The sequence below is a fragment of the Heterocephalus glaber genome, unplaced genomic scaffold (assembly GCF_053883595.1).
Source record: "Heterocephalus glaber isolate CG9 unplaced genomic scaffold, H.glaber_assembly_v1.0 deba00001451, whole genome shotgun sequence".
NCBI lineage: Eukaryota > Metazoa > Chordata > Mammalia > Rodentia > Bathyergidae > Heterocephalus > Heterocephalus glaber.
Window position 1 is genome coordinate 358,086 of NW_028258301.1, and position 14,597 is coordinate 372,682.

The 14,597-nt window shown below is 38.9% G+C and overlaps 1 protein-coding gene across 7 annotated transcripts in view; it reads right to left on the bottom strand.

The window, feature by feature from the left end:
- Zyg11a (zyg-11 family member A, cell cycle regulator) overlaps positions 1–14,597 on the bottom strand; it is a 55,471-nt gene that overhangs the window by 3,818 nt on the left and 37,056 nt on the right. For 3 of the 7 annotated variants that reach the window (XM_087214828.1, XM_087214834.1, XM_087214833.1), the window contains 5 exons: positions 10,618–10,779; positions 10,498–10,542; positions 7,192–7,386; positions 4,132–4,193; positions 3,663–3,760 (listed from right to left, as the gene is read on the bottom strand). In XM_087214828.1, coding sequence (XP_087070954.1) covers positions 3,663–3,760; positions 4,132–4,193; positions 7,192–7,386; positions 10,498–10,542; positions 10,618–10,779 — 562 coding nt within the window. The remainder of the gene's footprint in view (positions 1–3,662; positions 3,761–4,131; positions 4,194–7,191; positions 7,387–10,497; positions 10,543–10,617; positions 10,780–14,597) is intronic. The other 4 variants (XM_087214830.1, XM_087214832.1, XM_087214831.1 and 1 more) reach the window with 4 other exon arrangements.

Consider the following 14,597-nt stretch of genomic DNA (forward strand, 5'->3'; position numbering starts at 1 on the left):
GAAATTCATATAAAAATGAGCCCAACCCTCTGGAGTACTTCACAGAAGCAAATACAAAATTATGCTGCAGGGCCTAAATTCAGTTTAAAATGGATGTCAATTCAGTCTAAAACGGATTCTCACAGAAAAACAAGCCCTGTTAAAGGGGAGGTCACAATCAAAAAAAATTACAAACAACTGAAAATGCAATATAAGCAAAAATAAATAGATGAGAGCCAGGCCTGGTGACACACACCTATAACCCCAGTTACTTGAGAGGCCAAGGCAGAAGAATTGAAAATTCGAAGCTGGCCTCAGCAACCTAATGAGACTGTGTCAAAATCAAATTTTAAAAAGAGCTGCGGATGTAAAAGAACCCCTGGGTAAATCCTCAGTGGTGGAATGGGGGGGGCAGGGGGATGGAAGGATGACAGATTAGAATCACCTCCCTCAACATGCAAACACAATCAGGTCTGATAAAGACAACAAACAATTACTTCATTGTTTTTTGTTTTGTTTTGAGACAAGGTCTTCTTATGTAGTACGGGCTGGCCTTGAACTCACAGTGCTCCTCCTGCCTCAGCCTTGTAAGTGCTGGTGGGTGTGCACCACCACAGCAAAATAATATTTTTAAGAAATAAAGGACAGGACTTTGTGTTTTCTTATTTTGTTTTTTTTGCGGTACTGGAATTGAAGCCAGGGGTACACTAACAATAAAGCTACATTCCCAGCCCTTTTCTGAGACAGGGTCTAAACTGCCCAGGTGGGACTCAAATTTACAATCCTCCTGCCTCAGCCTTGGTCAGTGCTGGGATTACAGGCACACCCTACTGCACTCAGCTAAGGATAGGCAGATTTGAAAAAGAAGCAAAGAAGATACATATCTGATAGAAGTTCCCCAAGAAAAGAACAGAAAAATGAATGAAAGGTAACATTCAGGAATCAGAAGTAGGAAGTAGAATAAAAATATATCCATATTAAGGCAAGCTACAGTTAAGCTACAGATCAGCAAAAATATAAGGCGGCATATAAAGGAAACAAAGGGAATAATTATCTATCGAGGAATGATAATTAGGTTGACAGCAGAGCTCAATAGCAACAGAAAACAATGGAAATACTTTTTGCTCCCAAGTGCTAACAGAAAATAACTTATTCTAGAATGTTATGTCCAGCTATGCTATTATTTAGTAGTAAGAAAGGAGGGAGGGACTTACATTCAGTTAGAGATTTTATCAATAACCCATGAAAAACTGATGCACATCTGTAATCCCAGCTATGCAGGGGGGTGAGGCACAAGCATCACAAGTTCAAGACCAGCCTTGGCACTTAGTTACCCTGTCTCACAACCCTAAAAGGCTGGGATACCACTCAGTGGTAGAGAGCATGCACAGCATGCACAAAACCCTGGGTTAGAGCCCCAGAATGGCGGGGTGGGGGTGGGGGGTGTCCTTGTATGTTAGTAACAGGAATTTATATTGGTAATCACCTTTATGGAGGACAATTTAACAATAACAATACCTAACTAAATTAAAGGTTTATAACTTTGACTCAGCCATTTTCCAAGGATTTTGCAGATTAACTCACATGACTACAAAATCATCTATCTTATTTAACAAAAGTTATGCACCATGCTAGTGCTAATATGATAGTATTTATATATAGCATAATATTAGTACTAGCATATTCTCTACAAATATCAACCAACTGGTCGTAAAACCCTTATGAAGTAAGTACTGTTATCTCCATTTTATACCTAAGGAAATGGAAGTACAGCAAGGTTAAGTCATCTGCTCAAGGTACACAATTAATAAGTGACAGAACCTGGGAGGTACAGCACAGGTCATCTGGTTCTGGGGTCAGTCCTCTTAAGTTACCACACTACTAGACATGTCTATCTTTTTTTTCTAGTTACATGTGTTATTTTTTAAAGACTGGAAACACATTCCATAAATTAATCTACTCATATGTAGTGAAAAAACCCTGAGCTAATGAACAGTGCCGACTGTGGCTCACTGGGTTTAGGCCTTGTCTCTGGCCATTGCTAGCCGTTTTAACCTTGGGCAAGTTACTTCCCTGTGCTTGTTTTCTCATCTGTGATAGATGGTTGATGACAATAATAATGATGCTTCCCCCCTCTAAATGAGCTATTCAAGTGCTTCCAATACCTGGAACACAGTGAATATTCAACGAAGTTCTAGTTGTTACCACCGATATAACTGAAAATGCCAGGGCTGGGATGTACCTCAGGGGCAGAGCACTTGCCTAGCATGTATTCAAATTTCCTGCACCACACCGAAAAAGGAAAGAAAGGAGAAGGGAGGGGAGAAACTACTCTGTTTCAGAATCATTCTGATCACTCTATTCATGTCTGTGCCATTCTCAGTAAAAATTATCATGTTAACAGAAGTACAAACTTCTAAAAGCCAGTTTCCTTTGTTAGTTTTTCTCCTGTTTATTCTGTGAGATGAACTTTAGAATAATTTTCAATCCCCTGTATCTCTTACCCATTCACTTGAATTGTACTATATCCATAAAAATTTTTAAAAATTGACATCTGTATCTTAGTATGTCTTTCCTTCTTTGGGGCATGGTATATCTACCTCTTAAGTATGTCAGTTTTAAGTGATCTCTTATAAATTCTTTATAAATTACATAGGTCTTATTACTTGTTTTTAATGGTCTAGGGACTGACCCAGGGCTTTATGCATGCTAGGCAAGCACTCTACCACAGAGATATACCCCTACCCTTTTTGTTCTTTTTTTTTTTTTTTGGTACCAGGGATTGAACTTGGGACCTTGTGCTTGTGAGGCAGGCGGTGGAACCACTGAGCTAAATCCCCAGCCCACCGCTACCCTTTTAAATTTTATGTTAGGACAGTATTTCACTAAGTTGTTCAGGCTGGCCTTGAACTTGTGATCCCCCTGCCTCAGATTCCCAGGAATGCCCAATTTCTTATTACTTGTTAAAGTCGATTTTAGATATTTTATATTTTGTTGATAATGTGAATTGCATCTTTTCCCTTAATTTTCAGCTTTTGCTGATATTAAAAACTAGTGGGGCTGGGTATGGTGACACACACTTGTAATCCCACCACTTGGGAAGCTGGAGTAGAAGGATCACTGTGAGTTTGAAGCCAGCCTGGGCTACATAGTGAGTTTAAGGCCAGCATGGACTTCAGCGTGAGGCCCTGTCTCAAAAAAAAAAAAACTTTTTATACTCTATATATAGTCAACATGCTTAATAAGCCTCTGGTTCTTAAAGTTGTCTCTTGGATTTTCTAGTATAAAAATCATAGCTATAAGATTTCATATAAGGTATATAAACAGCATATACTAAATATAGCATGTATAGAAAAGAAACTGGAGGGATAATTATCAATTATCCTGGATAGTTATCAAATTATTAATGCTGTTTACCTGGAGGAAATAGGAGTCAAAACAAATTTTTACTCTCTATATTGCTAGATATCCACACCCAATATATTACTACTTTTACAGCATTTTTAAAACTAATAAAATAATGTTCACTTTCTTTCTAAAAAGAGCTAAATTCACCAACTGTATAAGAAAAAGCGATATTTGAAGGACATAAGGAGACAATTTTTTAAATCCATCTTGAACTCATTCATTATTCAGAAAAATAGCTTGAAAATTACTATTCTGAGTACATATTGAACACATACGGTTTTTACTGCAGACGTGATACACAGCCCACAGTGCCCAGAGCTGAGCTGCTGGTTGAGAGAAGTTGCCAAGGAGTGGGAAAAATGTCTTGAAGGATCTAAAAAAGTAAAAAGATGTTAATTCAGAACTCAGGAATAGAAAAATAGTTTTCAGCATTTCCCCCACAGGGTTAATTCCTCACCAAGACAGATATATTATACAGCTAAGAGTGGAAGCTATCATTTAAGAAACTGCATTCTGTGTCAGACTCTCTACCTAACCAATATCTCATTTCATCCTCAGTCTTGGACATTCTCAGCGTCACTTCATAGATGAGGAAAACTGAGTCTCATGGCTTCTCTAAAAATGATTTTCATAACATCACAGAAAATGGGACGTGAATACGAGGCTAAATGATACCTAATACTTATTGTATCAAGTACACCAAGGACAAGCTTTAAGAAAAGCACTACATCATAATAAAATTACCTGTAGGTCACCAATGCCGACATCTTACATCTTGAACTCGGCCACTTCTGGATGGATGCATGCTATACCCAAAAGACAAAAAGGAGAAGAAACCAAGAGGCTGGTTATTATATTCCACCATTTAAAAAAAGCTCATGGTAGACTACTTCATGGCACTTATAACCAAACATATTCCAAACAACATAACTTTTCAAAATATGGGAATGACTAAACAAATTTAGATATACCTTCTTGCCAAGTTATCAATTATATATAGTTATCCATTATATACGTAGAATATACAAAGTAGAAAAATGCAAACAAGGTGGCTTTTTTAAAGGTGGTAAACTGAGCATGCATTTATCTGTACTCCTTCCTTATATCCTATAACAGAATACTGTAGTAAAATGATTTCAAAAAGAAAGCAAACATGCAGAACACAAAGAACAGAACCTCTAAGAGGATTAAAAATTTACCATACCAGATAACTTTTCAACTAAACAGGAGGTTAGTTAAGAGGATTAAAGGATAAAAACCTCTATTATCTCTTCTCCTAGCCTTAACAAAAACTTCTGGACTGGACAACTCTAGGAACAAGAGTGGGAACACCATGCTAAAAAAGAAGGGGCTGGACCGAAACTCTACATACCAAATGTTGAGTTTCTCCTGAACCCAACTCTCTTTAGTTAGTATATTGTTTAGATTTAAAATGTCCCCCCCAAAGTCTCATGTGTTCACAGGTAGGGCTTTTGAAAGGTGACTTGATCATAGGTGTACAATACTCATTAGTGGATTAATTCACTGATGAGTTGGTGGGGCCTAGTCGGGAGGAAGTAGGTCACTGGAGTTGAGACCCAGAAGAGTGAATTTTTGTCCCTGGCTCCTGCTTCTCTGATTTCTCCTGCCATAGGCTGAGCAGCTTTCCTCGCCCATCCCCTTCCACCATGCTGTTTCTGCCTTGGAGCCAGCCAACTGTGGACTGAAACCATGAGCCAAATAAACCCCTTGTCCCTAAGTTGCAGGAGTCAAGTATTTTGTTCTAGCCATGGGAGAGTGACTAACACAGTGGGCTTACGGATGAATGGCAATCAAGCTTACAGTTTACATGCCAGAAAACAGAAGACTTTTCTAGATAAGTTCCAAAAAGTTTAGGAACAAAAGATCTACAGATACTGACACTGAAGGACACTTAATCCATATCACTCTATAGTGATTCCCACAATTGAAAAGGTCCACTCATTTGTACACAGCTTCCAAATAGTTCTCCTCTTGGGTATTAATGGACTATGACTGACAGAAGAATATCTCTAACATAAAGGAACAGAATAAAGTATGAAAAAAGAGACACCTGCAAAAAAGAGACCTTAGAAGAAAACTTTAAAAAAACTAAAAACTATCGTTAATACCTTTGAAAGAGATAAATGAAAACATATAGCAACCATAAAACAAAAATAAGATAGTATATTTTTAAAAGCACTCAGAAAGCGGCTGAAGATATAGCTGAGTGGTAGAATACTTGATTAGTGTGCATGATAAGGTCCTGGGATTAATCTCAAATAAAAAATAAAGTTGCATACAATTTCAATATGGCTAGTGAGGCATAACTTGCCCAGCCCTCATTTCATTTATAATAGCAAAGAAAAGGGAAGAGAAGGGGAGAGGAGAGGAGTGGAAGGTAAGAAAGAAAGGCAAGAAAAGAAAAGCACTCGAAGAAAAAGGAGTTCTTATAACAGCAAAAATGCTGCACCTTGCCTTGCAAGTGCAAGATCCTGAGTTCCCAGGTACCAAAATACAAAGCAAAGAAAGGGATTTAAAATAAAGAAGCCAGGTGTGGTGGTGCACACTTGTAATCCCAGCACCTGGGAGGCTGAGGCAAGAGGATTGCCATGAGTTTAAGGACAGCCTGGGCTATATAGTGAGTTTGAGGCCAGCCTGAACTACATAGGGAGATTCTATCTCTAAATAAATAAATAATAGAAATTTCAGGCCAAGGATGCAGCTCAATGGTAGAGCACTTGTCTAGCATGTGCAAGGCTGTGGGTTCAATCCCTGGTACATACCAAAAACAAAACAAAACAAAATAGAGGGAAATAAGCTTATACAATCATAAGTACTCAATACAATATATGAAAATAAACCCATATGAAGACACATCACTGTGATTTCTACACACTATGGACAAAGATCTTAAACCTTCAAAAAAAAAACCTGAGTGACTTCTCAACAGCAATACTGAGACACAAAAGAATAGAGCACAGACTTAAAAATTGTGTTGGAGAGGTATTTCAAAGCTAAAATTTGATACCTAGGCTTTTGACCAACTAAGTTCTTACTCTCACGTACTTCTTCTTAGGAAGCAACAGGAGGACAAGACTTAGAAACATGAAGGAAAAACCAAGATATAGAAGGCACACAATCCAGGAAGTAGGGAATCTGACCTCAGAGGGGGGCAAGGGCATCCTCAGAATGGTGAGGAAGGGATATCCTGGAATGATAATGACAGAGGCATAGCAGATACACACAACAAACAGGCAAACCAATGGGAGAAACACTGAAGGCTCAGGGAAAGAAAACTCTGAGAATGTACAGCAGAGTACATTTGAATGTACTAACACATTTACAGCTGGAGCACAGGAAAGGTACACAGAGGGAAAAACCCCAGTGTGGAAAAATTAACTGATAATGCCTAAAGTTACAGTCAAGAATAAAAACACAATGTTATTTAGAGATATGGAAGTAAACACCAAAAGAAACAGTTTTAGAAAGAGTTGAAAGTGGGAATAAGAATTAGAATATGCCATACACAAGAGGGAACACAACAGAACGTTAACAAAGATTAGCTTCAGGTGGCAGAGTAAATTATAATTTTCTTCTTCAGGGTCCTCATTTTTAAAATGATCACATGCTATCTAGAACTTTTTGTGTGTGTGTGTGGTACTGGGGATCGAACTCAGGACCTTGTGCCTTCGAGGCAGGCGTGGTGCCACTGAGCTAAATCCCTGGCCCCTAGAACTCTTGTGATCTGGATAAATAGATTATCTTCAAGAAGATAGGCTTTGAGAAGAAGAATGGCTCCTGTACCAAGTCCTGGAGAAGAGCACTCCTCTGCAGGTCACACAGCAGCCAGGACTGTTTGTCATATGTCAGGTGGGCTATTATACCCGCAGCAAAATAGCTCACTTCTATTTGCTCGCTGTGGAGTAAAGTGCTGATGTGCTTCACGACATCTTCAGTCATCAGCTTGGCGGAGAGCTCTCTGACTTCAGCTACGTTGCTCTACAGATCAGATGGATATGAGAGCATCAGGGTCAAGTGGGAAGAAAGAATCGAAAACTTGCTCTTCTCCCTTTCCAACTACTCAGCTCAGATACATTCCCAATATTTATTCCCACCGCCCCTTAGCCTAACACCCAAATCCCACCCCTTCGAGATGATCATGACCACTAATAACAAATTTCTGAGTAAGCACTTACTAAGTGCCAGGCACAGTAGTAAATAAAAATTTCTTTTATCTCCTTTATCTCTCATTTTATCTTTAAAATAATCCTACAGAGAAACTTGACTTCTTGCAGCAAGACTAACTTGCCAGGTTCGCCTTGCTAATACCCGCTGAATTAGAATACAAATCCAGGTCCAAGCCAAACATTTAACTTTACTAGGGGCCTACTCAATGTTACCTTATTCTGAAGTTTAACAATAACAATGAAAGGCAGGGAGTATTTTCCTTATTTTATATACTGCATTAGTCTTCTATTGTGTCACAAATTGTTACAAACTCAGTGGCTTAAAAAGCATGCATTTACTACCTCAAAGTTTCTGTGAGACAGAAGTCTGGTCACAACTTTGCTAGGTCCTCTACTCTGAAGTCCCATAAGACTGCATCCTTATCTGGAGGCTCCACAAGGGAGAATCCACTTCCCACTTCACTCAGATTGCTGGCAGAAATCATTTCCTATGGCTGCAAAACTGAGAGACTTGGTTTCTTGCTGGAGGTGACCTTGAGCTCCTAAAGGTGCCCTAATGTCCTTGAAATGTGGATACCTCCCTTCTCCAACCACTTCATTCACAAGTTTATTCCTTTTGACCCAGTGGGGAACAGTGGGCTAGCAAAGATGGTTTCATACATACTTCGTAAAATAATCATGAAGTGATACCCTATCATCTTTGCCATATTCTGTTGGTTAGATGGTTAACAGGTTCTGCTCACATCTAAGCAGAGGGGAGCACAAAAAGACACAAACCCCAGGAGATTGGAATCTTGTGGGTCACCTTAAGGTCTTTTCACCCAAGAAAAGTCAAAGGTTTGAAGAGGTGCGACAGTCAAAGTAAATGGAGCAGTTTGTTTAAGTTATTGTTTTGGTTTTTTTCAGTACTGGGGATTGAACTCAGGACCTTGCACACAGGCAGGGATGGCACCACTGAGCTACATCCTGGGCTGTTTAAGTTATTGTTAACACTTGTGCTGCTGCTTCAGCAGCTTTCAAAAAAGCACATCATAGATACTAATACGTTGACAAGAGTGTAGGACAGTAAAGACCGAAGCAGAAATTGGACTGTCTTTAAGATCCTCCCAGCCCCAGTCCATTCTCTCTTGTTAAATGGCATGATTTCAGGGTTAAGTGTACCAGAGAGCTCCAAACAAGGAGAGACAAGATGGTAGCGCACTTAGCACAAGTAGAGAGACACTTCACTTGAGGCTCAAGATTTCTCCTGTAGGGCCCGGGATTGAGCTCAGTGGTTCCGGTGCCTGCCTCCTGCCTCCTGCCTCGTAAGCACAAGGTCCCAACTTTGATCCCAAGTGGCAAAAAAAAAAAGATTTCTCCTGTAAACATTTAGCAGTCTAGGGCCAGGATTTAGCTCAATGGTGCCACCGCCTGTCTCCCAAGTGCAAGGTCCCGAGTTCAATCCCTGTCCCCCCCCCAAACATTTAGCAGTCTAAGAGGCTCCCAAAAAGATAAATGGACAAATCATGTGTGTGGCGCTGGATCAAATCCAGGACCTTGTGCATGCTAGGCAAGTGCTCTTCCACTGAGCTACACCCCCAGCATAAAAAGTAGACCTTTAAAACTGAGTGCAGTGGTGTACACCTGTAATCCCACCACTCTGGGAGGCTAAGGCAAAAGGATCACAAGTTCAAGCCCAGAAATCTAGTCCAGGCAACTTAGTGAGATCATGTCTCAAATAAATAAAAAAGGTCTGGCTATATAGCTCAGTGCAAGGGCCCTGGGTTCAATATCCTGCACCCCAAAAAAACAAAAAGCCTAAAATTAAAGAGTAGATATTGTATTGTATAAGACACATGAGGCTTCATTCTAGAAAGCTCCCACTGGACTTGGCCTCCTATAACACATACCAGGTACAATCTTAGCTACCTATATAGCAGTCTAACACTGCCTGGCCCAAGTTACAAGCACCATCAGCTTGACCTATGTCATGTATCTGTGTCTCCCAGTGCACCCAGCATGGCACAATGAAGGTGCTTATAGTAGTTTTCATTATTTTTTTTAAAAATCTTTATCTTTAGAAAATAAATTTCCCAATTAGGTAATACTCTGATTGAAAGGCAGTATAGAATTATGAAAAAGAAATTTCTAAAACACTGACTGCACCTTGACAAAGAGAAAGTATAGTGAAGTGGCTAACATCAGAGGGCCTGGGCCAGACTGCCTGAGTTTGAACTCTGATTCTGTCTCTTACTAGATGATTTAGGATAACTAGTACTTCTATGCCTTCAGTTCCATGTCTATGGAATGTGGACAACAATGTGGGGCAATCATAACACAATTTTTCATATCCCTGTGCATACGGCTCTTAGCAATTTGACTTTGCTGTTCCTCCCATCAAGGATGGCCTTAATCTGGGCTGAACCGTGTAACCTGCTTTGGCCAATGAGATGTTAGGAAACGTGACATAAGCAGAGGTTGGAAAAGCACTTGTAGTTGCCCTCTAGCTGTCCTAAGACTGCTACAGGAGGAAGTTCACGGAGCCACAAGGCCTAGCTGACCACCAGCACTCACACAGCAGTCAGGCCACCTCAGAATATTCGGTCCCTGCTGAAGCATCAGATGACTGCAGCCACAGGAGTCTCCCTACATGAGACCAGCAAAACTGTGGAGTAGAGGTGAACTCAAACTGCTGATTCAGAGTCTTAAGTAAATAAAAAGGCTACTGTTTTAAGCCACTAAGCTGTAGTTTATTCACAGAAATAGATAACTGATTTATCTGATATACCACTGATTGATATACAGTGGTACTTATGGAGATAATGTGAAGATTAAATAAGTATATACATGTAAATTGCTTCCAACAGTGCCTAGCACATAGTACGTTACATAACTGTTAGTTTTCTGTACGTAATTAAAATTAATTCGAAAGAATTCACCTTACCAAAAGACCAAGTATTTTCCTTTGTATTGTGGACTCTGAAAAAGTCTGTCAAAAGAATATACAGGTTACTTTTTCATAAAGGAAACAATTTTACATATGAACTCAATCCCATATTCCCACCTCTAAGACTTGGATACAGATTGCCAGTCCTTGATTTTCCATAAAGTGCTTGCAGGTAGCTGGAGACTCATCTGTAAGATTCCAAAGTGCTTTCAAAGAAAACAAGAGGGTGGGATCATCTATATTCTCAGTAGTCTTTTGTTTTACTATTGCTAGAAGTTCCTAAAAACCAAAGAGATAGGGAATTAGATGTTCTCATGACATACTAACTTCCACTTTAAGGAAAGCAAAGTTAAGAAGAGCTTTAGAAACCCAAGTTCTATCACTTAATACTCTGTAACTTATTTTCTTTCTATAAAATGAATTATACTTACTCATAGTTTTTATGCTTATTTGAAAAAACAAAAAACAAAAATTTGGTTTTGGGGCACAGTGTAGCTCAGCAGTACAGCATTTGTCTAGTGTATATACAAGGAGGCCCTGGTTTCAATTTCCGGCAATGCAGAATAAAAAAAAACAAAAACAGATTTGAAGTTTAGTGAACACTTAGCTCAATTCTGGATTGGTAACAAAGCTTATTAGCAGCTTATTAAAGCTTATTAGCTCTTCCATTTTTTATTGGAAACAATCAGTCAATACTATCTGCAAGTCAGGTACTCATTCATGTAAGGAAGAAAACAATAACCAAAAAAGTTGGCTTTTCACAACTAAATGAAAGAATTTAAGTTTTGCCAAATGTACTAAGGGAAATACGTAAGAGCTTAAGGATTTAGAGGGTGGGAGAGGGAAGTCTGTATATAAAGGTAATATGTAAACTATAAATTGAAACCAGAAGGAAAGCAATACACTAGCCAGGTAATGAATGGGCAACAAGGCAGAGGTGACTGAAGCACAACACCAGGCAGTTCTGGGGGAAGAACACATGTGCTGCTCTAGGCCACAACACCAGTAGTCCAGCCATATGGCCTCACACCTGGGAGAAACCTCTGGCTTACATAATTAGAATTTGAAACCTGCCATTTTAGATGACACTACTTCTAGACAAGTTAAAAGTTAGTATTTATGGTTTCTTTCAGGCATATAAACACTGACGTGTGAGAGGGAAAAAGACAGTCATTTTCACTTAACAGGCTCCTGAAAAGATATAGAAAATAAAACAGAACCAAATACCAGAATATGCTTATTATCAAAAAGAATGAGATCCCCTCATATATTCTGCCCAATCAGAGAGCTCGTTATAAATATAAAAAAGGGCTGTTGGGGTCAGGGATTTAGCTCAGTGGTTCTGGCGCCTGCCCTCGTCAAGTGCAAGGTCCAGAATTTGATCCCTGGTAGCAAAAATAAAATAAAATTCAACAAGTGGGATCTCTTCTTATTAAAAGGCTTCTGCACAGCAAGAGAAACCACCAGCAGTGTGAAGAGACAACCCACAATGTGGGAAAAAATCTTCACCTGCTTTTCCTCAGACAAAGGTCTACTATCTCGAATCTATAAAGAACTTAAAAAGATCAGACCTCCCAAATTTAAAGACCCAATCCAAAAATGGGCATCTGAAATGAACAGACATTTCTCACAAAGAAGTAGAAATAGCAAATAAATACATGAAAAAATGTTCAACATCACTGGTCATTTGAGAGATGCAAATGAAAACAATGCTGAGATTCCACTTCACTCCAGAAAGAATGGCTGGTATCATGAAATCAACCAATAACACATGCTGGTGGGGCTGTGGGGAAAGAGGAATCCTGCTCCACTGCTGGTGGGAGTGTAGACTGGTGCAACCACTGTGGAAATCAGTATGGAGATACCTCAAAGAACTAGGACTGGAAGTCCCATTTGACCCCGCTATTCCACGGCTGGGGATCTTCCCCAAAGAATTAAAAGAATCATACCACAGTGATATATGTGCGCCCATGTTCATAGCAGCACAGTTTGTGATAGCTAAAACTTGGAAACAGCCCAAATGTCCATCAACTGGAGACTGGATAAAGAAAATGTGGGTTTTTTTATAAAATGGAGTACTACTCAGCCATAAAGTGAGAAATCAGAGATATTTATAGCTAAGTGGATGCACACGGAGCCAATACTCTTTTAAGTGAAATAAATAGGACACACATGTATAAATACCGAATAGTTTCTCTGGTGTGAGAAACTGAAAGTGTAAATAAGGACTAAATGTATAATAGGTAATGTGAAATAGGAAGAAAAGGGGCAAAGGGGAAGGAAGTGGGAGGGCTAGGGGAAAGGATAGAAGGGAATGGGATTAATATGAGAAAATGGAAAAATAGGAACAAAATCTTTGTAACTAGGGAGGACTGGAGGGGTTGAAGGGAGGGCTGGGCAAGGGTGAAAAATAAGAACCAAGAGAGACTATGTAAAGGTGCAAATTTCCAATGATGAATGTCATTATATTGTATACCTAAAATGTACCAATGATTAGAATGAATAATCAATAATGCAAAATAGGAAGAAAAGGTCCAAAGGGGTAGGGGTAGTGGGAGGGGCAGGGGAAAGGAAAGAAGGGAAAGGAAAAATGATGAGAAATGGAAAAAATGGAAATAAAGTCTTTGTAAATAGGGAAGGGTGGAGGGGGCGAAGGGAGGATAGGGGAATGGGGAAAAAATAAGAACCAAGATGCATTATGTAAAGGTACAATTCCCAATGAGAAATGTAATTGTGTTGTATACTTACAATGTAACAATAGAAGAATTTAATAAATTTAATTAATTAATTAATTAATTAAAATAAAAAAGGCCTGGTGGTGTAGCTCAGTGTGAATGTCCTAAGTTCACTCCTCAGTACCACCAAAAAAGTCTTAATGCAATCCATCTTACCAAAAAAAACAAAAACAAAACAAAACAACTACATATATTTCTTTGCATATCTTCTCATTAAAATATATTTAAAGTTTCCCATTTACCCATCATCCTTCTCCAATCAGATTTTGGCCCTCCATAATACTAAAATCACATAAGCAAAATGTCTAAGGACACAACTCCTATCTTGGCAAATTCAACAGTCTTCATTCCACATATCAAACTGCCTTCTTGTCATCTCAAACACCTCAGAAATTAACATGTCCAAAATCATTCTTGGTTTCTACACCCATTTTTAGCCTCAACTTTAGCCCTGTTATAAAACAGATATACAAACTAAGGGAATAGAATAAACTTACTGGCTGAATACCAAATACTCAAAGGATTCCACTCCTAAGAGCAATGCAAAAAAGTCTTGGAATAAATGTTACAAATATAAAATAGAAATGTGAAGAAAAATTCCACATTCTTATAGGGGACATAAGAGACTTAAATAAATGGAATAACATGCCCTATTCTTAGAGAAAAATCAGTATCGTTGGATGTTAATTTTCTGAAGTCAATCTACAAATTTAACACAACAGAATGAAAACAGATTTTTTTCCTTAGAGCTAGACAAGCCAGTTCTAGTTGTTGGACAAATAAAACAGGTAAGTGAAAGAAACTAAAGAACAAATTTTACATATTGAAGCATTTATAAAATTAGAAAGTAGTCATAGGGGCCAGGGATTTAGCTCAGTGTTTCCACCGCCTGCCTTGCAAGTGCAAGGTTCTGAGTTCGATCCCCAGAACCAAAAAAAAAAAAAGTTTATAGAAAGTAGTCATAACTTAATGGAACAGAATAAAGTTCAGAAACAGATGCAAATGTATAAGGAAATTTAAAAAATGATAAAGGCAGGACAGCCTAACAGTGGAGAGAAGAAAGCTGTTCGGCACAGGGTACAGAGGCAAGTAGAAACACACAGAGAAGAAAAGTTAAACATGGACTGCAGAATGCCTAGGGAGCAGTGAGGGTGTTTCTAAAAGACTGGAACATGGGCAAACAAACTAAAGAAATCCTCTCAGACCCCTAGATCTCAAAAAGAAAAAAACAAATCCAAATAAATACTTACACATTAAAAAAAAACAAAGAGGGTTAGGGATGTAGCTCAGTGGCAGAGCACTTGCCTAGCATGCGGCAGGCGCTAGGTTCAATCCTCAGCACACTCCCCAAAAGGAAGAAAG